Below are 27,876 nucleotides of genomic sequence, written 5' to 3'. Positions count from 1 at the left end.
TTTTTGTGATCTATGATGGTTGGACAAATAATGTAGATATGTGTATCTGTGGGTTTCTTGTAAATGGAGAGTTGGAAATTGTTATCTTCTTTCTTCACAAGGATGTCAAGAAAAGGAAGTTCTTTGTTTTTCTCTAGTTCTATAGTGAATTTGATCTTATTGTGTAGTGAGTTGATTTTGTTCAGAAACACGAGAAGGTTTTCCATGGTATCCTTCCAGATGATGAACATGTCATCGACATATCTCCACCAAATTGACGGTTTTGGTAAAATGGTGGAAAGAATATCCTTTTCAAGTTTTTCCATAAAAAGGTCTGCACATGGTGGTGACAAGGGGCTACCCATGGCTAGACCTTCCGCCTGTTTGTATACAGTGTTGTTAAATTTGAAGAAATTTGATTTCAGGCAATGATGAAACAACTGTGTGATGTCTTGAGGGAAAAGATATTTCAGAATGTTGACTACCTCTATGATCGGTACATTAGTGAATAATTGTTTACACTATTAAAAATGCACAATACTATTAATAAACTTCACAGATAGTTAAAACATGTAACACTCACCCAAACTAGTGAACTAAAACCAACCCAAAAATATAAAACTGAAACCAAAACCAAAAAACTTGACAAAAATTCAGCTTGTTCGCTACTATATATATATATATATATATATATTATTTAACTTGATAAAATATACATTACAAGATAGGTAACAAAAGGACTATTTACATATAAGTATATACAGTCGGGTCTCTTTTTATGCGGTAAATACGTTCCACAGAAAACCGCATATAAAAAATCGCACAAAAAAGGCCTAACTTACGTTTAAAAATTAGGGATACGTTCCATAATTTTCTAAAACCGCACAAAACCGAAGCAATGAATTAAGATAAACCTAAAATCACATAAAAAAAGTTTATGAAAATTCAGGAAAATAAGAATGCCTAAGTTTGTTTTAAAGCTTTATTCATTTGATTTTATTGAAAAGTAACATTTTTTTTTTTTTTTACATTTTGTCATCAGAATTATCATCGCTATTAGACAATATTCGCCAACATTTGTGAACTAGTGCAAAATCACTTTTGATGTTGGAAAGGGTCCAAAGGCAACTGACTAAGGTAGTTTCTGACCTCCGGAATGTCGAGTATGAGGAAAGATTGTGGAGATGCAATTTGCAGAGTCTGGCGGACAGGAGGAAGAGGGGAGATATGATAGAGACCTACAAGTTGGTAAGGGGTTGTTATAGGATCAATGCTGGAGAAGTTCTACAGAAAATAGTGGAAGATCGGGGGAGAACCAGAAGTCATCCCTGGAAACTATAAAGGTGCGAGTAGGGGAGTGAGAGGCAGGTTTTTTTCGTGCAGAGTTGTAAATGATTGGAATGCCTTGCCTGAGAGTGTGGTGTCTGCAGGGAGTTTGAATATGTTCAAAGCACGGTATGATAAGCTGTGTGTGTGTGTGTGATAAAAGGCCTCCCAGATGAGTCTTTGACTCCATGAGGTCTTGGGTAATAATAATAATCACTAGAAGAGATAGTCAGCACATCAGATCTGTATGATAAATGTAATAGTTCTTCAGAAACAGAATTAGCTTCAGCCTCGTTCTGTGCTGATTTTTTTCTTCTGCCAATGTAATCAGTGATTAAACTTTGTGATGATGATTTCACTAATTTTTTATACAGCTCGCGATATCCAGACATACAGTTCTTCAGCTCACGTTGGAATTTAAAAGCTCGTTCAGATTTTGTGTCATTAACAAGAAAATTATTTTCCAATTTATTGCACAGTTCAAGACCTTCTCGAATTATATTTGCAGTGAAGGGAACAGGTTTTTCTTCCGCTTCACTATCATTTTCTGGATCTTCGACAATATCTAAAGTTAATCAATATCCAATAATATCATCGTTACTTAAGGCATTGTCCACACCATGCTGGCTAAATGTATCAAATCCTTCTCCACCAATTTCATGTACCAAAGTAATGATTCCAGCTGATAATGTAGATGTTTGAATGGCTGCACTGTTTGCAACATTTAGGCCAAGCTGCTTTCCAGCAAGTATTTTAAAGTTTGTGGTCTTATTTCAGCAAAAGCAGATGCAACATGATTTAAGCAGTCCAAAATAGAAAATTTTTTCCAAATGTCAGTTACTGTTGATGATTCATTTTCTAGTTTATCCAATATAAATTGAAAACTGTGCTTAACGTAATATTTTTTAAAAGTAACAATTATGCCTTGATCTAATGGCTGAATAATGCTTGTTGTATTGGGTGGAAAAACACTACCTGCATATCTGGATGTTCTAAATGCGGATGAATTGGTACACTGTCAACGATTAATAAAACTTTAAAATCGAGAACTTTTTGCTTCACATATGTTTCCACTTCTGGTACAAAACAATTATTGAACCATTCAGTAAATACAGCAGTTGTTACCCAGGCCTTTGTATTAACCAATGTACCGTCAGCTGTTTTAGATCTTTGCCTTTTAGAGCACATGCTCTTAGAAATCGATTTAAGGAGGAGTTTCAAATTCAATCTCCTGATGCATTGCTACAAAATAACGTTACTCGATCTTTGCTTGCTTTAATCCCACTTGCTTTTTTCTCAGACTTTGCAATGTAAGTTCGACTAGGCATTTTCTTCCTAAAGAATCCTGTTTTGTCAGCGTTAAACACTTGATCGTGACAATATCCACCATCTTCAATAATTTTGGCTAACTTCTCTTGAAAATTTTTGGCTGCTTCTTCATCTGCTGCTGCAACCTCGCCTGTAATCTTCATATTATGAAATGCATTCCTTTTTAAAAACCTGGTTAACCATCCTTTGCTAGCCGAAATTCTTTATCAGCCTGGGACGCTAAAGTAGACGGCTCCAATTGCTTCATGTGTTCATAAAACCGAAGAGCTTTTTGTTTAATTAAATAACCACTTATACATATTCTTCTGAGTTAATTCTTCAATCAAAATTACAAGCGCTGGTTCCGTGTTTTCTAATAAAGCATCTCTTGAGTACGATGATAATTTGGCACTTAGTTTTGTGCCAGAAATGAGAGATTTTCTTATTGCGACTTCATTCTTTTAATTGCTCTTATAGTAGATTCGCCTAAATTAAAATGTTTACCCATAGATCCCTCTCCTTTTGCTAAGCGATGTAAAATTGCAATTTTCATTTCCAGAGAAATTGCTTTTCTTTGGTGCTTTTTTTTCTCCACTGGGCCAAATTAAATCTTTAAAATAACAATTAGCAAAATTTACTTTCGATAATAAAAAGACAAACACTTACGCACATGCAAAATGAAACTTCATAAACACTCACTGCTTACACGTTACCACGTTATGCTAGAATGTGCTGCAACATGCTCTTCGTTATGTACAATGGCAATGAACGAATTGGTCAACAACACGCGAAATCATGTGCTTTATAGGGAAAATTTTCCAACTGTTGTACAAGCAAAATAGTTACCACTTTAAAAATTACAATGATCATAAAAGAGAAGTTAATTTTCCGCCGTGTAATAATAAACAACTCATCCCACAATACAGTTTGAATACCCCACGGTTTCCCAAACTGTGTTCCACAGAAGGTGAATAAGCGTTCAGCGAGAAGTTCTGGAATTTGTCATTTTAGTTTTCTAAGCATTTTTCATGAATAAATGTTATAGTGGAAATATTCTGAGGAGAATAACATTCGTGAATGCCAGAAAGCTCAGACCCAGAACGTCTAAATAACATATTTGTGGCTTAGTGACCAAGCCATGTATTTTTAAACGTGGAAGTATTCATGAATTATCGTTAATTTTCACACATTGAAATCTTTCAACAATCGGGAAAGAGAATACCACTGTTTATGACCAATCATGAAAATTGCCTGCAAGCTGATTACAACAATGGGCGGCGTATCCTGTTCTCAAAACTGAACGAAATAACATCCGTGTTGCAAATGTTAGTGACCAATCAGCAAGGAAGTATAAAGAAAATTTTTCCACTGAAATTTAAGATCAAGGTAGTCTGTATCCGGTTCTCAGATCTAGTAATACTGAATACTTTCTTCACAAGTTCGTATTGTAGGGTGAAAGTGCATGTTTCGAAACCGTAGTACCGTGATTTTTTTAAAGTAATAGGCCTACAGATTTAAATTTTAATATGAATAAGAAAAGAGACTTTGTTTACTTTTGGTGTTAAGAAATCTCTTATTGAAGGTGTTTGTAACGCAACAGATGGTGATTCACCCACCTCCAGCCTACAAAGCAATCTCCAGGATGTACAAAGGGAGGGGAAAACTATCAGCACACAGGAGAAAGAGTCTGCATTCACTCGTAAGTACTTATAATAATATTATAAATTTTTGGTGATCAGAATGGGATATGTCAATGAAAATCAGCACAAATTAATTTAATGAAGTTTATGTTTAATTGATGTTTTATTAATTAACAATAATAAATCAGCTAAATTAACAATTAATTACTAATTAATATATTACAAAATAACCAACTTGTTCCATGAAAATTTCAGGATTTGTGAAGCGTTCTGTCATAGTAAAAGTTTGCGAAACGGTGGATTATCCTATTATTGGAATGGATTCTCCTTCTGTCGACATACGAAGAAGTGTCGAAAGGGTTCGTATCAGTGGGTATACTGTACTGCATAACTTCAGATCCGTATAAAAAGAGACCCGAGTGTATATTACAGAGAAAGAAAGATTTTCCTTTCCGATATACAATAGAAAATGCAATAAATGAATCCACATTACAATTCAGTTTCACAATTAGTTATCTTTCAGGTGATATACAAAAAAAAAAAGTCTCCTGGCCCCGATGGCATTCCCCCAATTGTTCTGAAAAATTGTGCTCCAGAACTGACCCCTATCCTATGTCACCTATATATACTCTCCTACTCCACTGGAATCTATCCCACAAACTGGAAATTGACCTATATTCAGCCCATTCCCAAGAAGGGTGACGTCACTGCCATCCAATTACCACCCTATCTCGCTTATCTCAGTCCTGTCAAAGGTAATGGAAAAAATCATCACTTCCCACCTCCTACACTATCTTGAAGACACTCACCAAATAAATGACCGCCAGTATGGATTCTGCCACTGCCGATCAACAGGAGATCTACTCACATACGTCACCCATCTCTGGAGAAATGCTATGGAGAGGTTTGGTGAATCTCAAGTGGTTGTACTAGATATCTCCAAAGCCTTTGACCAGGTCTGGCACAAAGGCCTACTAGACCACCTACCACCATCATTCGGTCTGACCCAGGACTTCTATAGGTGGATCGCCAGTTTTCTGTCTGGACGCACACTATGTGTGATGGTGGATGGCTCCATATCCTCGCACCACTCAATTAATGCTGGGTCCCACAAGGTTCTGTCCTCTCACCAACCCTGTTCCTGCTATACATCAACGACCTACTGCAATTGACCTCCAACCCAATACACAGTTTTGCAGATGACAGCACCCTACACTCATCGCTTGCATTTGATAAGCCTTACTCTACACAATTCACCTCATCCTACAGAACATCAACCACCACCACCCTCAACTCCGATATCCAAGCCATCCCACAATGGGGTTCGGATAACCTCATAAATTTCAATGCCAACCAAACCAAGTTCTGTACTATTTCCCATAAAAAAGAACAACTTTTTCCCAGTATCCTTTTCAACGATACCCAAATTTCCAGATAGCCTGAGATCTCGCTCCTTGGAATTACCCTCACTTCAAACCTCTCCTGGCACAAACATATCTCAAACATTGCATCCTCAGCCTCAAAAAAAAAAACTCCGATTTCTCTTCCGCTCAAGACGTTACTTCACCCCTGAACAGCTACTAACATTATACAAGTCACAAATCCGCCCAACTATTGAATATTGCTCCCACATATGGGGGTGAGGCCTCTAAAAGCTCTCTCAATACAGAGGAGGGCAAATAGACTTATCAATGATCCATCCCTTACCAACTCTCTCCCCCACTTTCACACAGACGTTTGGTCTCTGCAGTAAGTATATTCTACAAATATTTCCATGGGAAATGCTCATCCGAAATAACATCAATAATTTCTCCACTCAGTACTAAGCTCATTGGAACACGTGCAGCTGTTGCACAACATCCTTTCACAGTACACCTAGAAACAAACAGAACAAATTTCTTTTCCTCTTCCTTCATCCCTGCAACTGCTGCACTGTGGAACAGTCTCCCACCAGCTGTGTTTCCCAACAAATACAATTTAAAGTCATTCAAATCAAATGTAAACAAATTCCTTCTTTTCCCAACCCACCCCATACACAGTACTAATGTACTATAGGATGACCAATCAACCTCCTGTGTATGGGTCCAACATAATAAAAAAAAAAAAAAAAAAAAAAAAAAAAAAAAAAAAGGTGAAGTGTATTGCTGTCGGCAATGCAGAACAGGGTACCAGTTGGATTCCATTCCGCTATGAATTTCGCGTAAGTTCTTGTTTCTTTGTAGTAATCAAGTTTCAGTGAAAGCCTGCTTTGTAGTTTCCAATGCAGGCTATACATTAAGGTTTGTGCCGATTCGGTGACGGATGGGCGCTGGTTATTTTTTGTGTGTTTTTAGGTAGAAGCTGTAGATGACAGCCTTAGCGCAAATGAAGAGGAAACTGCATATTCTGTGTTTCTTCTGTATGAACTAAATTCCAGTAGTCTTCTTTGCTGTATTCATTACATAGGTGATAAATGCTTTGTTTGCAGGACAGGTTAGATATGTGTTCCAAGGTACCTGAAACTTTGCAGAATACACAGATCCATTTCTCTGAGCTGAAATTTGTAGAGCTTAGGAGTTGGCAAGATGTTATACCATAGTCTCCACTGTATGTCAGAATCTGGCTTGGCACACTTCAATTTATATGGAAGATCCCACTGAAAACTGAGTGGCATGCAGACTTGTTGATGAGAGGGTTAAGGATGAAAATACAAAGGGCAAAGTTGGAGGCACTGACATGAGGAAGTGGTATATTTTCTTGTAGTTGGGGGAAGAATTGGTTGTGAGGCTTCAGATGATACAAGATGAAATATCGGCTCTGAGCAGTTTCTAGAAGGAATACGGATTCCCTGAGGTGCAGTGATATCTGGATAGGCTTTTATAATAGCAGCTTGCATCTGTTGATATTGTTTTTCAGTTTTTGGGTTCTTCATTGGTAGGCTTGTGAATGTTTTTCACTTTAGGGTCTGGGTCAGGAGTCCCCAATGATTCTTATTCCTGCCCAGTTCCATGTAGGGAAAAGAGAGAGCTGGCCAGTTCTGAGACTTATGTTTCTGTTCGAAAATAGTGGTTCTGTAAGAACAGCTGACTCTTTCGATCCTGTCAGTGTGTGATGAAGTTCTGTGTTTTTCCATCTCTGTAAAAATGAGGTAGTTTAGGAGGAGATGGTTTAGAACTGGCCATTCAGAGGATTGTGGAAAGTGTAAGTCCTCTTGTGGATGATTTCGTGATGTATCTTTAGGAGGAAGATTATCCTGAAGGATCTAATCTTGTTTTCAAGGGAAATCAAGCCTTGACCTCCCTTACTGAGTGGCTTGCAGAGTTCTGATCTGTTAAAGAGATTTTTGTTTCTTTCAGTATTTCATGAATGCCATGATGGTATGTTCTTGTAGAGCTGTATGCATTCTTGTAGTATTGTAGGATTTCAGAAGTGATTTTACTTGGATCTTCTGCGATGCTGCCCTCTTGTAGTCTGATAGCAGAGATGGAGTTTGCTGCCTGGCATTTTTTTTCCAAAGAGAAAAAATATTTTGTGGGGGCATCTGAAAGATTTATTTGTGTATGCCACGATCTAAGTAGGGCACCTTTTGCAGATAATTCTAGTGTCTTTGCATGGCTTGGAAGGCTGAATGATATTCAGGGCTTTCTTTTGGGAGATACTTGAGCTGTTCTTCAGGTTGTCGGATTCTAATGTTCCTCTGATAATTTTTCTGGTGACTAGATCTGCATAAAGGATTTTATTTGTGATTTAGGTGGGCCACCATGTTTTCATTGGCTCTGTATCCACTTTCAAGTGAGTGAGGTTGGTTATTAAAGCCTGAGTGTTTATTATGTAATCTGGATCTTTCAGGAGGGTATTGATGAAGATCCAATAGGCACTGCGGTAGGCAGATAATCATGAGGAATGAGAAACGGCTAGCACACTGAATCTCTCTAGAAAGCTATTGCTGGACAAGGAAGGCAAGAGGATACCACCTTGTTTTATTTTTCTTTCCCTAGTAAGATAGCAGTATGGATGGACATTCTAAAAGATTGTAAAGTGCACAATGGCTCAATACTTGTGCACGGCAGGGGAAGAAGCAAGGCTTCCCAGGTCGTAAGCCAGTAAAATCCTTGTACATTCATTGGGACGTGGAATGTGAGAACCCTCCTACAAATTGGAAAATTTGAAGAGAGAAATGGATAGATTAAAAATAGCTATATTGGGAATTAGTGAAATGAGATGGACTGGAACTGGAGACTTTTGGAGTGGTGATTACAGAATCATTTATTCAGGTGATGAGACAGCAAAAAATGGAGTCGAGGTGGTTCTCAATAAGGAATGGGGAAGAAGAGTAATCAACTCAGTAAAATGTAGTAGCAGATTGATAATGGTAAAACTAGAAGCAAAACCAACAAATATTATAATAATACAAGCTTACATGCCTACTAGCGACCACAGTGATGATGAAGTTGAGAGAGTATATTATAGATATTGAGAATTTAATCAAACTGACCAAGAAGGAAGATAATCTTATTGTCATGTGGAATTGGAATGCAGTCATTGGTGAAGGCAAAGATGGTAGAGAGGTGGGAAAGTATGGACTTGGATGCCGAAATGAAAGAGGAGATAGACTTTTGGAGTTCTGCAACCAATTCGATCTGATCATTAATAATACCTGGTATGAGGTACCAAAAAGAAGAAGGTATACTTGGAAAATGCCAGGGGAGATATAGGAAGGTACCAAATAGATTATATTATGACAAAAAATAGATTTAAAAATCAAGTAAAATCATACAAAAGTTACCCAGGAACTGATGTTGATAGTGACCACAATTTGGTATAGTTGAAATGTAATCTGAAATTTAAAATGTTGTCACAACCAAGGAAAAGGCCCAAATGAAACATAAGTAACCTGAAAACAGAGGAAAACCATAGAAACTATAAACAGCAAACTGATGAAAGTATTAAAACTGGAGAAAGGGAAAAGAAAAACATAGAGGAAAAATGGACTCATTTGAAGGATACAAGCATAAAGGCTGCCAATGACTGCATAGGATTAAGGAAGAAGCAAATAAAAAAACCATGGATCATCAAAGACATTCTAGATCTAATAGATGAAAGAAGAAAATACAAAACCTCCCTAAAGGAAGAAAGCAAAGACAAATATAAACATATAATATGATAAATAGAAAGTGTAAAGAAACAAAAGAACAATGGTTTACAGAGAAATGTAAAGAAATAGAAGATCTAACAAAGACTAGAAGAATCGATAAAGCTTATAACATTATAAAAGGAATAAACCAGCAAAACAAGACACGAAGTACAATTATCAAAAATAAACAAGGGAACTTACTTATAGATAAGGAAGAAATTTCGGAAAGATGGAAGGAGTACTTAGAAGATCTATATAGTAGAAAAGATCTAGATGCCAAGGCTATAGAAGATGAAACAAGACTTGATATGGAAGAAATTGGTCCAACTGTATTAAAAGATGAATTTGAATGGGCACTGAATGAATTGTCAGCCAACAAGGCACCAGGCACTGATAACATCCCCTCAGAATTAATAAAATACTCAGGAAACATAACTAAGTCATACCTTTTCAAGATCATAAAGGATATTTATGAAACAGGGATCATCCCCAAAGATTTTACACAATGCTCTATCATACCCATTCCTAAAGTAAATAATGCAAACAACTGTGAAAATCATCAAACAATAAGCTTAATATCACATGCTTCAAAAATACTACTCAAAATTATACAAAAAAAGACTAACAAAGAAGGTTGAAGAATATGTTGGCAATGACCAGTTTGGATTCAGGAAACAGCAGGGGACAAGAGAAGCAATCCTAGCTCTAAGAACAGTTATTGAAAGAAGATTGGAGAAGAATCAAAATACTATGATAGTCTTTCTTGACTTGGAGAAAGCCTTTGATAGTATTGACTGGAATCAAATGTGTCACCTCCTAAAAACAAAAAAGGTAGATTGGAGCGATAGAAGGCTCATATTTAATCTTTACAAGCATCAAGAAGCCCTAATAGAAGCAGCCAGCAATAAACAAAAACTGCAATAGCAAAAATACGTAGAGGTGTAAGACAGGGGTACTCTCTTTAACCCATATTGTTTAATCTGTACATTGAAGATGCAATAAATAAACTGAAAGAACTAATAGAAACCGGAACTAAGATAAATGGAATTGATATTAACTGGCTATGGTTTGTGGATGATATAGCAGTTTTAGCTGATAACAAAAACAAACTGAAAGCCACACTAACAAAGATGGAAGAAATCTTCACACAGTACAGCCTAAAAATTAATTATAAGAAAACAAAATTATTAATTACAAGTAAAGCAAATCCAATGAAAATAAACCTGGAAATAAATAACAACCTACTACAACAGGTATCCTCTTTTAAATATCTTGGAAGTCTTATCACAGAAGATGGAAGAAACCAATCGGATATTAAAGCACGAGTAATCCTAGCCAAAAAAGCATTCTATAACAGAAGAAACATTTTTAGCAGTAAAGGACTTAGCATTCAGCTCAAAAAAAGGCTAGTGAAAACATACATATGGAGCATTGCATTATATGGTTGTGAAGCCTGGACTCTAACAAAACAAGACATGAAAAAGTTGGAGGCATTTGAAATTTGGTGCTGGAGAAAGATGATGAAAATTAGTTGGACAGAAAAGTAATGAAGAAGTTCTGAATATAGTTCATGAAGAGCGGTCATTAATGAAACACATCAATAAGAGAAGAAAAAGCCTAATTGGACACCATTTGAGGCATGGGGGGACTGATTACAGAAATAATGGAGGGGACTGTAGAAGGAAAGAGGCCAAGAATTTCATCTATAAATAACATAATGATGCTAACTGGCACTAAGAGTTATGAAGAGATAAAAAGGAAGTCACAAGACAAGATGTTGTGATGTGCTGCTATATTTACCAATTTTCAGATTGATGCACCAAAGAAGAAGAAGAGTACCAGCTAAGCGGGAAGCATCAGTAATATTTTTTGCGGGTACAATTTTGGTCGTCAGATACTCTTCTAATGGAATGTTTTCTTTGGTGGCGAAAATAACAATTCCATTTTCTCGGGAAATGACATTGGCAATAGTGGTAGTTATTTCTGCGTTAATTGGTTTACTACAAGCTGATGTGGCATTCATGTGTGAGATCAGTGTTTTGGGAGATGATAGGATATTTTCGTTTCATATGACAATAGCATAAGATTTGAAATTTACTGACCTGTTTTCCGTGTCCATAGCTCTGGTGAACTTTGCTCTTCCTTCCAGGTCCGAAGTAGTAGGGGGGTCTTTGTTTTGCTGAGTCCATGGTAGTAGAGGAATGAGGGGTTGCCATGGCAGGTAATCCTTCGCCGGCTATAGCCACAGGTGAGGAGTGCAGGTGGCGAAGAAGGAATTATGGTGTTAAAAATGAAGATATAATGGAACTCATTCACCAAGAGAAGAAAACTGTCATAAATCACATCGCTACACTTACGTGCACACGACTAGTATGAATTCTCATAGAAAGACTTAGACATTGGTTATACATGCTTATTAAATTACTTAAGGAATTTACAACGTACAAATGATATAAATTAAAATTAAACTTTAATCTATATTCCAATATTTCAGCAACGTCACGTTGCCATTTTTACAGGAACTTAAAATAAAGACGTGCACGCAGGCACTAACACAGTAACTGAGGATGAAGCAGGAAGCTGTTGTTTCTCTTAAAAGTCCTGATAGAGCCCCTTAGCAGGCTATGTACATATTCTCAGCCGTTGGGCTGAAGGTCTTCTGATGCGAGTCTCCCAAATTTGGGTCAGTCTCATGCAACCAAATTTGTTGAGGTTTGGCATGTTTCTTAGGGCTGAGGCTAATTCCATGAATAGCCTTTCAAATTTGAATTTATTACGGTGTATTACCGTGGCTTTCTTCCACCATATTCTGTGGCGAGTATCCAGAGCATGGTCTGCAAGACCAGAGTGGTTGTACTGGTGAAAACAGATATAGTCCTTATGTTCTGAAATTCTGATATTCGCTGTCCTACCTGTTTGGCCAAAGTAGGACAGCTTACAGCTGCAAGGGACCTGGTATACACCTGGTATTTAAAATTTGAAAGGCTATTCATGAAATCAGCCTCAGCCCTAAGAAACATGCCAAACCTCAACAAATTTGGTTGCATGAGACTGCCCCAAATTTGGAAGACTTGCATCAGAAGACCTTCAGCCAAGAATACGTACATAACCCGCTAAGGGGCTCTATCAGGACTTTTAGGAGAAACAACAGCTTCCTGCTTCGTCCTCAGTTACTATGTGTAGTGCCTGCGTGCACGTGTCTTTATTTTAAGTTCCTGTGAAAATGGCAACGTGATGTTGCCAAAATATTGGAATATAGATTAAAGTTTAATTTTAATTTATATCATTTGTACGTTGTAAATCCTTTAAGTAATTTAATAAGCATGTATAACCAATGTCTAAGTCTTTCTATGAGAATTCATACTAGTCGTGTGCACGTAAGTGTAGCGATGTGATTTATGACAGTTTTCTTCTCTTGGTGAATGAGTTCCATTATATCTTCATTTTTAACACCATAATTCCTTCTTCGCCACCTGCACTCCTCACCTGTGGCTATAGCCGGCTATATCATTTGTACGTTGTAAATCCTTTAAGTAATTTCTTGTGTCAGATGACAGAGAAAAAGATGGCAACAGTTGTGAATATTCTTTAGAAGTTATCAACTTGGACCAATGGCAATTAGTTAATAAATCGCCCTCGAAAACTGATCTTCCTTGAGTTACTTCAACCATGGTATCTGGGTTTGGCTCCCACTGATGAGACTTCAATAAAGTTGAAACCGGTCTGGGTAGAGGCCCATCTCATTATGTATGGCATTTTACACTTCCGAAAGGTGTGCTTTGCATTATGGGATATATACTAAGGCAAGTGATGTGAAGTCATTAGCCTCTAAATAAAAGCAGCTCAAACATAAAGATATTTCACGTGCAAACATTGTTTGCTTACACTTGAAAAAGGATTAAACTAAGAACATAATTTCTTGGTATCTTTAATTTATAGTATAACTAAGTGGAAAAATTTTCAACATCTATCTCTAATCCAGGGCATTTTAATGAGGTGTGACAACTTTTGACTACTTGTATATGAGAAACATATCTGACTTCTACATTACTTAAACCTTGGTATCTCTTCTGGGTCTGGCTCCCACTGATGACAGTTTATAATGTTCATCTTTGGGCTTGCTTGCTTCCTGGGGAGTAGAGGCCTGCTCAGTGGCAGTATTTTGCCTGTCACTGAGTGGAACCATCCCTGAGTTTTCTGTCCTGGAGTGATTCAGGCCAGTGGTGATGAGTTTAATAATGATCCTTTAGGATCAATCAGTGAGATTTAGAGTGAATTTATAGATCATAGCTGAAAGATCATAGCTGAAAGAGTTACGGGGTGTGAGCCATTTCGACTAAGTGCCATAGGCAAAGACTTAGTCCACATGCTCTGAAGACTTTTAATTTGTCTTTAAAAATATCATTAATGCTTTAAGTTAATTGGAGTAAAATGCCAGTCTTTATTTAGTATAATTTATCTTTCTCTTTTTTCTGAAAAAAATTGTTTGTAGTTCATCCTTGATATAAAGCCATTGTGAAATTACTATATGTAGATTATGGCTTTTAATTCGCATATCTTTAATTTCCACATTTTTAGTTCCCATACATTTTTATCTCCATATTCCTGCCTCCCTTATTTTATTTTTTTTTTTTGTTGTTGTTTTTTAAAAAAGTCTTAACGTATTTATCCAAATGACAGCCCTAAATGGATATAGTTATAGTCCATCATCCAGAGTTCATTCTAAGGGTCTAAAGTTCAGTTATATATTTTTTATCAATATATTTCTGATGCTGCTCCATAAGAAGATAATCTCAAGGATTCTACAAAAGACATGTCAAAAAATTATTCCTTCCATATATTTCTCTTTTAATTTATCATTTCCATAAATATACATGGAAAGCCGGAGGGAAAAGCATCATTGACTTATAATAATGGGTGAAAAACTAAAGACGATGGTAAGAAATTGCAGAGTATACAGAGGATGCAATATTGACTCAGACCATTATTTATTAATCAGTACTATTAAGATCCCGAACCAGAGAAATAGAAACGATACAAGAACACAAAAACAAAAGCAGGAGCATTTTAAGATAGAACTGTTACAGCAAGATAGTTTCAGAGAAGACTTACAAACCACACAAAGAAAATAAATGAAATACCTATGGGGGGAGGGAGGAGAAAACACTCCTCCTCCTCTCCTATCTCTTCTGTCATTCCTAAAAATAGTATATCTGTTACACCCGATCACACTTACCTTACCATATCTGATTCTGATAGCCAGGTGTCCCTAATGCCAACAATCTTAGAACACATCATATTCAATAAAGCAACAAACTCAACCCCTTTGTTTCTAATGCTCCTGGCATTTGTGTATAGACATAATAAATTACGACCTAGCCTATTCTTATAATTAGACATACAATCTATTTGGTCTTGTTCTAGAATTTTCTCTTTTCCCTCTGCAGACATACTTAAAAGGTCCAAATCCAAAGCATATTTTTCCACTCCTTCGCCACATATATAACCATGTTCAAAGGCATTCATATTTTTATTTATGCCAACAATTTGGTTCAACAAGCTGCAGCATACAAGGCAACAGACATATTCAAATATAGAAGACCAAAAGCTATATTAGCCTCCTATAACGATGCATAATCTCCATGCTCATTTAGGGTGAGCAAACTGCTCATAAATTTAACCTCACTGTAACCACAACAGATAGCGGGGAATATGAAAAGCATCTTGCTTCACCCCTAAAGACATAAATGTCAATTGTCATATCTTTATCATGTTTGTATACCATAGCTGAACTTCACACACATTTTTCCCATTCCTCCCTTGATGATCTAGTTTCCTTGACTCTCTGCATTGGGTCTCATACCAAGAAGTAATTCCTCCAGATTTCTGATGCCAAATGAATTCAAGTGCAGGCCATCATTCTGATACAAATTTTTTCTGCCATCAAACACACACCACACATCTAAAAACTCACATCTGTATCTTTTACATAGCCTGTGTGTGAAATCATGGTCTTCCTTAACTCAGTACTATCGTATCTAGGTAGTAATCCTACAATTTTTACTATCTCACATTTCTTTCTCACTTCTTCCAACAGACCTTTCATATCTTCTCTCATACTATGTTTGTCACCACTTAAATTATTAGTACCTACCAACACTACCCTTTCTTTTACATTTCTTTTTTGGTTTTCAATTACGTTTGTCATATTTTTAATTTTTGCTCCTGAGAAACTAGAAATGGTGACTCTCTCGGCAAGTGCAAATTTTAAAATTGAGTCACCATACCATATTACCTCTTTTTGCTTAGATATTAACTGACTTACCTTGTTTTTATTAATATTTTGATTTCCATGTTCAGTATTTTCCTACCTATTCTTGTTCTCATCCTTTTTTCTTATCCTGTCGAAGTTTAGACAAATGTTTTTCCACCTTTTCCAATTACCTGGTCGATTTCCTAATAATTTCTTTTAACTGAGCTATTTCTAATGTCAACGTATCCTCAGATAAATTATTATCATCACTACAGCAGTGCTTTTGTTCAGGATAAGCGATCTCCTCAGTAGTAACAACTTTAGCTTTAGTCAATGCCTTGTTACGACGAGCTTTTTGCACCATTTTTAAGAATAGTAAAAACTAATAATATTTCTGAAATTATGCTATAAAATACTTTAGAACAATAACTACACTAAAAAACTATTGTTATTGTTATTAATGTGTTATTAGAATAAGACTTTCTCATAACTTTCTCTCTCTCTCTGTGTGAGAGAGAGAGAGAGAGAGAGAGAGAGAGAGAGGAGTCATTCTGATTTAAGTTCAGATGGCCTCAGCGCTTTCTTTCAACAAACATTCAAATTTATACTGACATCAATGAAGTAAGCGTGTTTCAGACCATAGGATATCATCTGTATTTATTCCATGCTGTGCCAAGCCAGATTTCTCAGACTCACTGTTGCTAATATAAGATTGGCATTCTTGTATTTTCTTTTCTACTGAGCGTTCAGTTTGTCTGAAGTAAGAACGATGACAGTCACAAGGGTTAGAGGAGACAAATGATCAGCATGGTTTCTATCTTCTAAGTTAAACTATCACCACTAACTACCCTGGTGTCTACAAAGTTCCTTGTGACTGTCATTGTTCTTACAAGAGCACCAATCTTATATTAGCAACAGCAAATCTGAAAAATCTGGGTTGGTACAGCATGGAACAGATACAGACCACAATATCCTATAGTCTGAAACATGCATACTTCATCAATGTCTGTAAAAATTTGTTTAAAGAAAGTGCCAAGGAATTATTATTATTCGTGACACCTCCAAGGAGTCCGAAGACTCATCGTGGGAGGACACCTATTGTACAACTCTCCATCTCCACCACTACACTAAACCTCTGCTGTCAATCATCTACATCAGCGCCATCTACTGCCCACCACCACCACAACTAGTATTTTTTGTCTGTAAATTGCGTGTGTTCTAAAGGACTGATTTGTCTGTATGCGGGATGAAAAACCCGAGTTTCCAGGAGAAAAAATCCTGCTACTAATTACTTCACTGTTCAAACTTAAATCGGAATGACTGCTTCTCTCTCTCTCTCTCTCTCTCTCTCTCTCTCTAAGATATGGTAAAGTCTTATTCTAATCACACATCACTAATTTTTTTTTTAAATAGCTAATAAATACAGCAATCCATCGATTAAAGCGCTCCCGATTAGTGTCATTTTTTTTTTATACCCAAATTCGATTAGTGCGCCTATATACATCTTAAAAATAAATGTTACAGATTCTAAAAATTTTTGATCTATACATTTTTTATGGCTAACTATTTAAAAAATCACTCACCAGGATGAAATAATTTAGTTATGATTTGAAACATTTTACAAAGTTATTTTTTAATGGCATACTACACTATTTTCATGTACACTATTTCCAAATTTACTGCCAAAATTAATGTCATCTGCTTTACATAGCATGTGCAATTGTTTTCCTTGCTTTTCTAGTTTAAATTATTTCCAAACTTTTAATCATGGGTAAAAGTGAGCAAAAAATAGAAGTGTGAAAATGATTCGAAAAGTAATCTGATGAAAGAGAAATTTGAAATAATAAAGAAAAATGAACAAGGCGAGTCCAGAGCAGAGATGAATCAACTGCTGAATACAAAGAGAAAGGTAAGGCTGCTTCAAGTTCATCATGCATGCACTCGAAATCAAAGTATTCTAATGACTGAATTAGAGAGACTTCTTTTTACATGGATCAAAGATTGTAACCAAACATGGATCCCGCTAAACACTTGCCTTATTAATAATGAAGGTTTATTTTCTTGATCCTGAGAATTAGTAATAATATTTTTGGTTTACAGATCACGTGTTGATCAATTTTATTAACTTAACCAACTTAACCAATTAGTTATTAATTTAACCAACAGGTCGCTACCTACATTTCAGCTCTTCTCACCACATCTCAGATAAACTCAGCATTGTACACATGTTAAAGAAGAGAGCGATTCGCATCACAACAGACAATGAGACCCTTCAAGATGAGTTGACATTAATTTCCAACAATCTGTACTTGAACGGCTATCCAAGAAGACTAGTCAATAAAGTCCTTTTCTCTGAACCACCACAAAAAGAACAAGATATTCAATATAAAAACTATTGCAATTCCGTTTGTAAGTGGCATCTCCTACAAGCTTGCCAGCCTACTCAAACAACACAAAATAAGAGTAACATTTAAACCAATAGAATGTATTCATAAACTACTAAGATCTCCAAAAGACAACCACCCTTTCTATAAATATGCTGGAGTTTATAATATTCCATGCTCATGTGGCTCTAGTTACATCGGACAGACTTCGAGAAGCCTTGAAATCAGGCAAAAAGAGCACATTGGCTATGTCAAAAACATCAGACAGGACATTTCTGGCCTATCGTCTCATTTCTCCACAACTAACCATGTCATCGAGCAGAACAAAAGTTGTTCCCCTTACTTAGAAGAAGATTACCATTCAAGAATTTTCAAAGAAGAAGCCACAGTTGCCCGTTCTACTGTCAACCTTAACAGAAATCAAGGCCTAATACTCCCAGAGTTATGGAAAACCCTAATCAAATCTTTAAAAACAAAAGAAATGAACTTTAATACAAACTCCAGAAAGTTCCTCAGCAACAGCTAGGTAATCTTGTACACGCGATACGTGTTTCACGCACGTTTGATACTATTTTATTTGTAATTATTCTATCAGTTTTTTACAGTTATTCTTGTCAGTTTTATAGTTACACATAATTGTCAGATTGTTTCAACCTATATGTAAGTGCCCTGAAGACGCCAACAGTTAAAGTTTGGCAAAATTAGTTGGTTAAGTTAATAAAGTTGATCAACACTTGATCTGTAAACCAAAAATATTATTACTAACTGGCCTTATTAAATCAAAAGCATTGTCTCTTTGTAACCTGGAAAGAAAGGGTTATCAATGATGGAAAAGAAGAAGAATTCCACGTTAGTGCTGGCTGATTTGAGCATTTCAAAAAGAGAAATAGCCTACATAATGTTCTAATCACAGGAGAAGCTACAAGTGCAGATAAGGAGATATCCAGAATTTTGAAGAAAATTGTGTAAGGAGACTATTGTGATCATCAAATATTTAATGTCGATAAAACCGGCTTTATATTTTTGGAAGCGAATGCCTTCCAAGTTCTAGCCAAATCAGAGAAATCTCAGCCTGGTTATAAAGTCGAGTGAAATTACTGCTAGCAATATGCGAGCCATTTGGAAGCACATTCTTCCACATTGTGCAAATGATTTTATAGGCTTTTCAAATTTATTTATTCGTATGGAGTTTCCTCCCTTTTTCTCCCCCGTCCCTATTGGGGCCAGTTGAGCCCCTTCATGGGGGGGGGGGGGTTAAGTATTTATGGCTGTAGATCTGTGTGTGCTCACGGGGCCAGTTTGCCTGCTTGCGGGATGAAAAAAGCCAGATAAACTGACGGAAAAAACCTACTGCCAGTGCCCAAGACTGGCAAACTTGGCTATGGCTGAGGAAGATCCTCAAATTCCTCATGTCTTCGATGGGAATCGAACCTGGGACACTCCTTCCCCAGTCACATGGTTGCGAAGCGCACAGCCACTAGGCTAGGCTTTTTAAAAGAATCTAAGTTAATTAAATCTCATTCTGAGAAGTTGAGTGATTCCGACCTGCTAAATTTTGATACGCAGTGGGAAGATCCTGAAGAAAATTTAATCACTGACAAGCCTAAAGAGGTTTCACAGAAAAAATTTGAAAATAGTTTTCGTACAATTGTAGTTTTTAAGCAGCAATGATTAGAAACTGACCCTGGTAAAGATAGAACCAGTAAAATTTGCAGAAAAAGCAATAGGGCCATACCGTCAGTTGTATGAAATAAAGAAACAGAATGCCTGCCAAACTATGTTAGCTCAATTCTTAGAATAATAAATTTATATTCTGAATATGTTTCATTGTCTTTCAGCTTCATGGTTTTCCTTTAACTAGGCCCTGAGACATACCCTAATTCTTTTATAAAAAAAATTAAGGGTCAAAAAAGAAATCTGAGGAATGAATTATGCATTTTCCCATAGGTTATTATATTCGATTAATGCACCTGTTTTAAAGAATGCATTAGGTGCACTAATCGAGGGACTGCTGTAATTAATATTGCAGTATTCCCTCAGTTATACCATTGTATTGTTTTATGCATAATATCATGCAGCTCTTACTTTTTCAAATAAATCCATTGTTTGCATTCTACTTTGCAATTAGCTATCATCACCACTGATGATAGCCAGTAATATTACAGCTGTACATGGCTTTAAATAAATAGTATTACTGTAAAATCTCTCATAACCAACACTCAATTAACTGGCAATACCAAAAAACGGCACTTTCGAAGGTCTAAATTTAAACCCGAAATTTAAGCCTATGAGATAAGAAAAATATGCAATGAGCTTGCACGATGTTAATGAGGACAACTCATAGATGAATGTTCATCTATGTCAGCAAATGATGTTATGAAATTTCATTGTATACACAGTGAATTTTTAAAGCTCCAGCGACAATCGTGTAAGCAGGCAGACATTTGATTATGTTATGTCATCACACTAAGAAATTCACAACTTTCATGTGATAATATGTACTGCAATTTTTAAATGCTGTTTAAATTTGATTTTGTGAAATACAAAATTATGTGTATGTGTTTTAAATTTTAAAAAATCCACACGATTTTTGATGTTATTTATTTTATTATGACCGGCAGATTGTAAAACACGACCAACGAACTTCGCATGCTGCAATTTCTACAGATGGCATCACCAATCACAAGTTCTTGAAATATATATTGAATTATCCGACAAAATCTCGTATCCAGAATCGGTAAAGTCCTGTTGCTGCTGGTTAAGAGAGATTCTACTGTACTTATTTATTATGTTTTTCATGTTAATTAAAAGAGATTTTGTAATTTGGAAAAGGCATATGACAAGGTACCCAGAGAAAAGGTTTTCAAACACTACAATTATATGGAGTAAATGGAATATTATGCAGAGCAATACATAATATGTTTTTAAGTTGTTAGTCGGCCGGCCTGGCTGGCCGAGTGGTTAGCATATTTGCTTCCCAGCCAACAGGCTGTGGGTTCAAATCCCATGTAGGCATGGATGTTTGTTATGTCCTCTCTCAATATGGACTGGGTCACCATGGGAGCAGTAGACCCAAAACCTCCCACAATGGAAGAGGCCTTCACCCTGTAGTAGGTAGAAAAATAGGCTGAAAAATAGAATAGAATAGAACAGTCAGTAGTTAGAATTGAAGGAAATACAGGAAGATGGTTTGATGTAAAATCAGGTGTGAGACAGGGATGCATATTATCTCCAATCTTATTCATCATGTAGGCTCAGGCAAGAAAGGTGACCAGCATAGCAAAGAATGCAAAATCAGATTATGAGAAAAAAACTAACTGAGTAGGCAAAAGGAAATCCCAAAGAGTTCCTTGGATTGTCCTTTTCAGTTCTGGTAGAGTTCTAAGAGGACCAATCCGTATCTCAGGCATGGTGATAAAAGTACTAGAAAAACTGGTAAAAATGAGAATTCAAGAATGGGTAGATGAAGATATGATACTATATGAGGGTCAACATGGCGTTGTGAAAGATTGGTCATGCCTTAGTAATTTACTAAGTTTTTATCATAGCGTAACGGCTGAGTTGGATAAAGGAAGTGGCTACACGATGATTTTGCAAAGCCATTTGACAGAATACCAAATGGAACTCTGTTGTGCAAATTAGAACAAATGGGGGATGGATATGACACTGGTTATGTGGATAAGAGGGTGGCTGCTGGACAGATATCAAAAAGTGGTATATGGAGGGGCAGAATCGAGACGAAAACAGGTGACTAGTGGTGTACCACAAGGTTCAGTGCTGGGACCATTTAATTGGTACATAAATGATATAAGAAATAACCTGAAAGGAAATATTCAGTTGTTTGCTGATGATGTGAAATTAGGTGGAGTAATAGTTCATCAAGGCAATGTGGAAAGCTTGCAGGATGACTTAAATAGGCTGTCAGTTTTTGCAAAAGATAATGGGTATCAGTTTAATGTCGAGAAATGTAAAGTTATTCATTTTGGAATCACATTGATGGAACTATACTCCAGGAAATAGATGAAACTAGAGATTTAGGGATGGTGGTAGACAGAGGGTTAAAGTTTACAGGACATATTACTAAGGTAGTATGCTAAGGGAGCTCATAAAATGACTTGGCTGTTGAAGAACACACTAACAAGTACAGATAAGGAAGTTGTTATTCCTCTTTATAAGGCCTTGATACATTCACATCTCGATGGCTAGAGGGGGGGGGGGCATAACAAGAGGTGATCCCTGAAAGTTGAATAAAGATGTGGTTAATAGGGGTATGAGAACTACATTTTTGGCTTGGAAAGTTGTGAATGAGTAAAATGGGCAACTCAAACTACCCACACAATAGATTGTGTGGACAGTTTGGGTTGCCCATGATGAGTCTTTGAACTCCATGGAGTTGCTTGTACAATAATAATAATTATTATTATTCATTTCACACAGCCATCTTTTATTCCTTTTTCTCTTGCCTTTCTATTCATTATTAATGTATCATTATCATTATTTTAATAGTAATAATAATAATTTTTATTATTATTAAGAGAGACCTCCAGAGAGTTAGGGATTCATCGAGGGAAGCCACATACTACACACACCGACTGCCATACTTGTTCTTGAATTCATTCACACTGCCACACACAACATCCAATGGCAATCCATTCCATGAGAGAAAAATTGAACTCTCACCCCCTTCTTAGCAGCATTCATTCTCAGCTTCCAAAGATGCCCTCTTGTCCTTTCCCCACCCTCCATAAAACTAATAATAATGTATTATTATTATTATTACTATCGTCGAATAAATCCCTTGGGATCACTTTCTGGATCTTTTACATCTGAAATATATGAAAATATTTTTATAAAGGAAATTATGATTATGTATGAAAAAAAATTCAGAATATAAATGAAACAGTAAATGTAATGCAGTATGCACAAATCAAGAATAAATTCATGTAGTAATAAGTATTCTGTTATGAAATTATACTGCTCAACTAAACTTCATTTGTTTATATGAAGAAAATACACTAACCTTTTCTTTCTTTATCTTTAAGTATTCACATTTTCGGAATTTGCACACCTGGTGACTCCTCACACTTTTACACGGTCCACAGTCACCACAATTTTCTTTTGTCAAACAGCCTGTACATTCTCCACACCTTTTTCTTTTCTTTTTGTGAGGCTTTTCCAAATCAACAGTGTCTTCACTAGCATGTGTAGAGTTGCTTTTCACCTTCTGATCTGTTGTTTCCACTGATTCACTGGTTAAAGAATGTGCTGGTAATGATGAAAACGGTGATAAAGAATGTTGTGAATAAGCAAACTTATTTATATGTGTACTTATAGGTCCAGAATAACCTGAAATATTGCTTCTATTCACTGTTGTAATTAATCCTGATTGGTTTGGGAGGGTTGTTCTGTGTTCATTTCGAAGTCCCTGGGTCAAATATTTTGTTGTAGGCAGTTGCATATGATTATTTCTTTTAGAATCTTTTAAAGAATATGAATATGTTGAGTTAGGAGAAGAATATATGGAAGAATTCAGTGGTACATAATTATTTAAGCTTTCTTCTTTGATAAGTTCTTTATTTTCCTGTTTGTAACTATCATCAGATGGTGAATGATTAGTAGAGAACTGTGATGAAGCAGAAGTTGACACACTGTTGAAATTATGTGAAGATTGTTGGTTTTGTGTAATTTTTGAAACACTGGTGTTCTGTGGAGAAGAAATGTGAACAGCTTGTTTTCCTGCATCCTTATTTTTAGCCTGAGTTCTTATTGCTAATGCTTGAGAATCAGATAGTAAATTTTGTTGAACATTTCTCCTTGCTGACTGACTGGATAATCTATTGGCCCTGCTATTATCATCCACAGATGTAGTATCTAAAGTTACTAATGCATCACATAAAGGTATTTTTTCTTTCTTTTCTAGAAGACGTGCTGATAAACCTTCTGAAGCCGTATTACGACTGGATTCTGGGCTTGAAACTTTAGGACGAATAAATGGATTTGATATTGCATATGATTTAGTGGTGCCAGTGTGAGACAGTCCTGATACATAAGGCATCTGAGAACTTACAGTGCTTTTAAATGTTACTGGTGTTGAATGATAGTGCTGGTTAGTCACATTAATTCTGTTTATCAGTGATGGTTGCTTGACATCAAAAGAAGGAAAAGCAACCCTTTTCTGGTGATGATGAGGATGAAGATGATGCAATGATGAGGAAGATTGTGGCACTACATAAGGAGGCCTAACTGATTCTGGACATGATGAAGTAGATGCTGAAGAATACTGGGAATTTGGATTAGTCATCCATGATCCATGACCCAAATTATGCCTTGAATCTGGGCCTGATCCCACTGGTGACAATATCTGTGAGAAAGATGGAGGATAAAAGCCAGGAACAGCCACAGGGATGGCATGTTTGTTGCCTTCATTCATACTCAGAGAATAGCCATCTATTTGGAAGAAAAAAAATTATATGTTTCTTTCTGAATTCTTAACTTCATTGCATGCTTCATTATACAATAATGTATAATGCAGAATTACATTTCATAACATGTTATGTAATCCTTTAAAACTCTAAATGAATTACAATCGTACATAAATTCTTTTAATGTTGTTCATTTCACCTTTGAATATTTTATACCTAAACTAAAATTGATGACCATATATAAGATTTGCATTTTTTATGGCTTCATACATTATCATCATAACACTAAACACTGATACACAGACTTTTTTGGTTTTAATATCCATTTCATTTAATCTTATCTCTTATAATCTACCCCATTTTTTATCTTTTATGAAGATATTTGATTAAACCAAAAAATCAGCTAATCACCAATTCAAAAGATTGATTAGTTATTTAATTAAATTAAGTAAATTTTATGTGTCTAAAAGAATCGTTCATATACTCTATACCATATACAGAGATGCAGAATGATTTTAAATACCATACATATATATAAAACTTTAATTCATATAAAAATTTTCAGATATGTATGCTGAGATCAGAAACTTAAAATATCAAAACTGAGAGAAATTAACCCTACCTGAAATTTATATAACAAACCAGCAACATTTCTTTTACTGGCTGTGCTTTACATCCTATCCCAGATATCAAAAGCAAGTATTATGTTAACAGGTATAGAGTTAATTTATCAAGCTTTAAGTGCTGTGAAAGAAAAACCTGCTTTTCCTAAGGCTACCTATAATATGATGTGTGAAAGACCCAATAATGCTGTCTGAAGATCCAGTTCTGCAAGTGGGTTAATAGAACAGAGGTACCAGGGAACACACAACAGGGAAGAAATATGGGTTTGTAGGTAAATACACATTGTAGGAATCAATGCCATCTTCCAATGAAGAACATGATAATATTAATCATAACCTTGAAATATAAATTTAGTTAACAGAGTATATATTCCAGAAATTTACAAAATTTAATGTAGAATTAGCTTTGTTGCAAAGTTTCAACTTTTATAAGGCAATATTTAAGAAGTTTCCTGATTGTCATTTTTTTTTCTAATAATCAGAAATAAAATTTTAATAAAATGCACTTATATTGTTTGTTATTCAAGAAAAATGATCATGACATTTATTTTGCTAATAATTCCTGTTATATACATATATGTTTTAATTATTAGGATCATGATGTGAGAGCAAAATTAAAAAAACACATCATAATTCTGTTTTTCTTAAAAGGTTCTACTGATTCCTAAAAAATATAAAATAGTTTCAAATATTATAAAACTAAATACTTGTCTCTACTTATAATAAAAATTTTATCTCCAAACTCTAAATTAAAAATAAGGTATAACCACCTAGTCATTTTTCTTTTAAGCTTATGCTGAGGCCTATATTACACTCTGTGGACTCACAAACCCAACCTGATGGAATAGCAGGATTAATTATTATTTCTCACTTCAGCATAATTAAAAATATCTGAAAAACAAAACCATGAACCTGTCCAGCCACACCCTCACTTCCAATCCTGTACCTAATATTTAACAAATATCTAACAGGCCATGCATGGAAAAATTAAAAAAAAATAATAACAAATACAAGATAGAAAGATCTTTCATTGACAGTTACAGTACTAACAAATGCACCTGACCTGAAGCATTTCCTATTTTTTTTTACCAGAATCTGCCAAAAATCTGGAAAATGCTGCTGCTTTGCCTTTCCAACCACCAAGGTCAACAAATTAGAAAACCCAAAAAACTCAGAACACCAGTCATGTTTCCTCAATACACAAAAGCCATAAATAGTTATATGATAATGCAGAATGCAATTTTAGATAACGTACCTGAAACAGTATTGCTCTGATATCTGAAGATGTGCATGCAACCTGAAGATAGTACTGAATTTAATTTAATACATTTTATCATAATCCTCTCAGTGTTGTCTTCCATTAACTGCATGTTTTTTTGCTTCAAAATGACAAATTGAATATGCTCATGTAATTGTATTTTCTGATGACTGTGTTTGCTGAAAAGTCAGGGAAGAAAAACATGCTTAATATAGTGTGTTGTGTTTGGTGTAGACAGGTTCCTGCAATCAGTCTTGAGACTCCATGGAGGTGTCATGTAATAATGAATGCTATTAGCCCTCATTCTGCTCAATCAATTTTCATCCTTTATCCATGTCATTCTTCTCTTACTAATACATTCCATAGTAAAGTTTTGGTTAAAACTAAAACCACACTGTGTTTTCAGAATATATCAAAGCCCAAAAATGGCTGCTAAATGATCATATGTCAATCCAAATCAGACTTTGAAAAGCCAAAACTGAAAAAACTTGCTTAATTTAGCAAGTTTTTTCAGTTCAAGCAGCAGCAACAGTCACACCCTTTGACTCCTAACCAGAATTATGACGAACAGGACTGTAAGGGGAAACACTCATTTTGTTATTACTAATGCTAAAAAAGGGCATTAATAGTTTAAGACGAGAATGAATATCACAGAAAACTGACATTAAGGCTCCTTAACTATGTCACCTTCTTTCTAATCATTCTGCTATAAGCCAAAGAAAAAAGAACACTCATTGATAGTGTTTCTTCCTTGGATGAGGAAACCAAAAAAGAAATTTAAAACATTGTTCTCAACTGCACAGACTTCCTAACATCCACAAAGTAAATATTGTTATATCCACCATCAACTGTGATTGCTGGCTTTAGAACAAAAAAATGAAAAGTACCTTTTTACATTACTTTCAACACTCACAAGAAAATCCTCTTCATTTATTAACAACATTTCAGAGAAAAGATATCTGAGCTTCATCTTCATCAGGGTGATCTTTTCTGTTTAGACTGTGTCTTTATTCATTAATGTTCCCCTAGATGAAACACTGGACTTCCATCGATAAGACTTTCCTGCAGATATTGTTTGCTGATTTTGAACTGTTATTATAAGAGACCTCCAGGGAGTCAGGGACTCATCGAGGGAGGCCATATACTACACACAAGCTATCATACTTATTCTTGAATTCATTCACACTGCTTGCACTCACAACATCCAATGGCAATCCATTCAATCAGACACACCCTTGAGAGAAAAATCTAGCCCTCACCCACTTCTTAGTGGCATTCATTCTCAGCTTCCAAGGATGCTCTATTGTCCTTTTCCCACACTCAATAAATTGAAAAATTCCATCAAATGAAATCCTGTATGACCCTTTCAGAAGTTTGTAAATCTCAATCATATCACCCCTCTTTCTCCTCTTTGCTAGTGTCTGCAGTCTACAAATTCTCAATCTGTCTTCATAATCACTATTCCTGATATTACTTTTAACATTCTCCTTTGCATTCTCTCCAATATATCAGAATCACAAAGGAAACCAGACCTGCACACAATAGTCCAAGTGAGGTCTTATCAACGCCT

At 35.7% G+C, this 27,876-nt stretch overlaps 1 protein-coding gene across 3 annotated transcripts in view; it reads right to left on the bottom strand.

Moving 5' to 3' along the window:
* LOC150104303 (uncharacterized) overlaps nucleotides 1-27,876 on the bottom strand; it is a 397,984-nt gene that overhangs the window by 340,680 nt on the left and 29,428 nt on the right. For all 3 annotated transcript variants that reach the window (XM_090396286.1, XM_090396285.1, XM_090396287.1), the window contains exon 2: nucleotides 23,024-24,450. In XM_090396286.1, the coding sequence (XP_090252412.1) occupies nucleotides 23,024-24,433 (1,410 nt within the window). In that variant the 5' untranslated portion in view covers nucleotides 24,434-24,450. The remainder of the gene's footprint in view (nucleotides 1-23,023; nucleotides 24,451-27,876) is intronic.

Source organism: Typopeltis vanoorti, chromosome 8 (genome assembly GCF_054136105.1).
Source record: "Typopeltis vanoorti isolate ZY-2024b chromosome 8, IOZ_Tvanoo_1.0, whole genome shotgun sequence".
NCBI lineage: Eukaryota > Metazoa > Arthropoda > Arachnida > Uropygi > Thelyphonidae > Typopeltis > Typopeltis vanoorti.
Note: the sequence above shows the minus strand (reverse complement) of the source record. Positions and strands in the feature narration are given on the sequence as shown.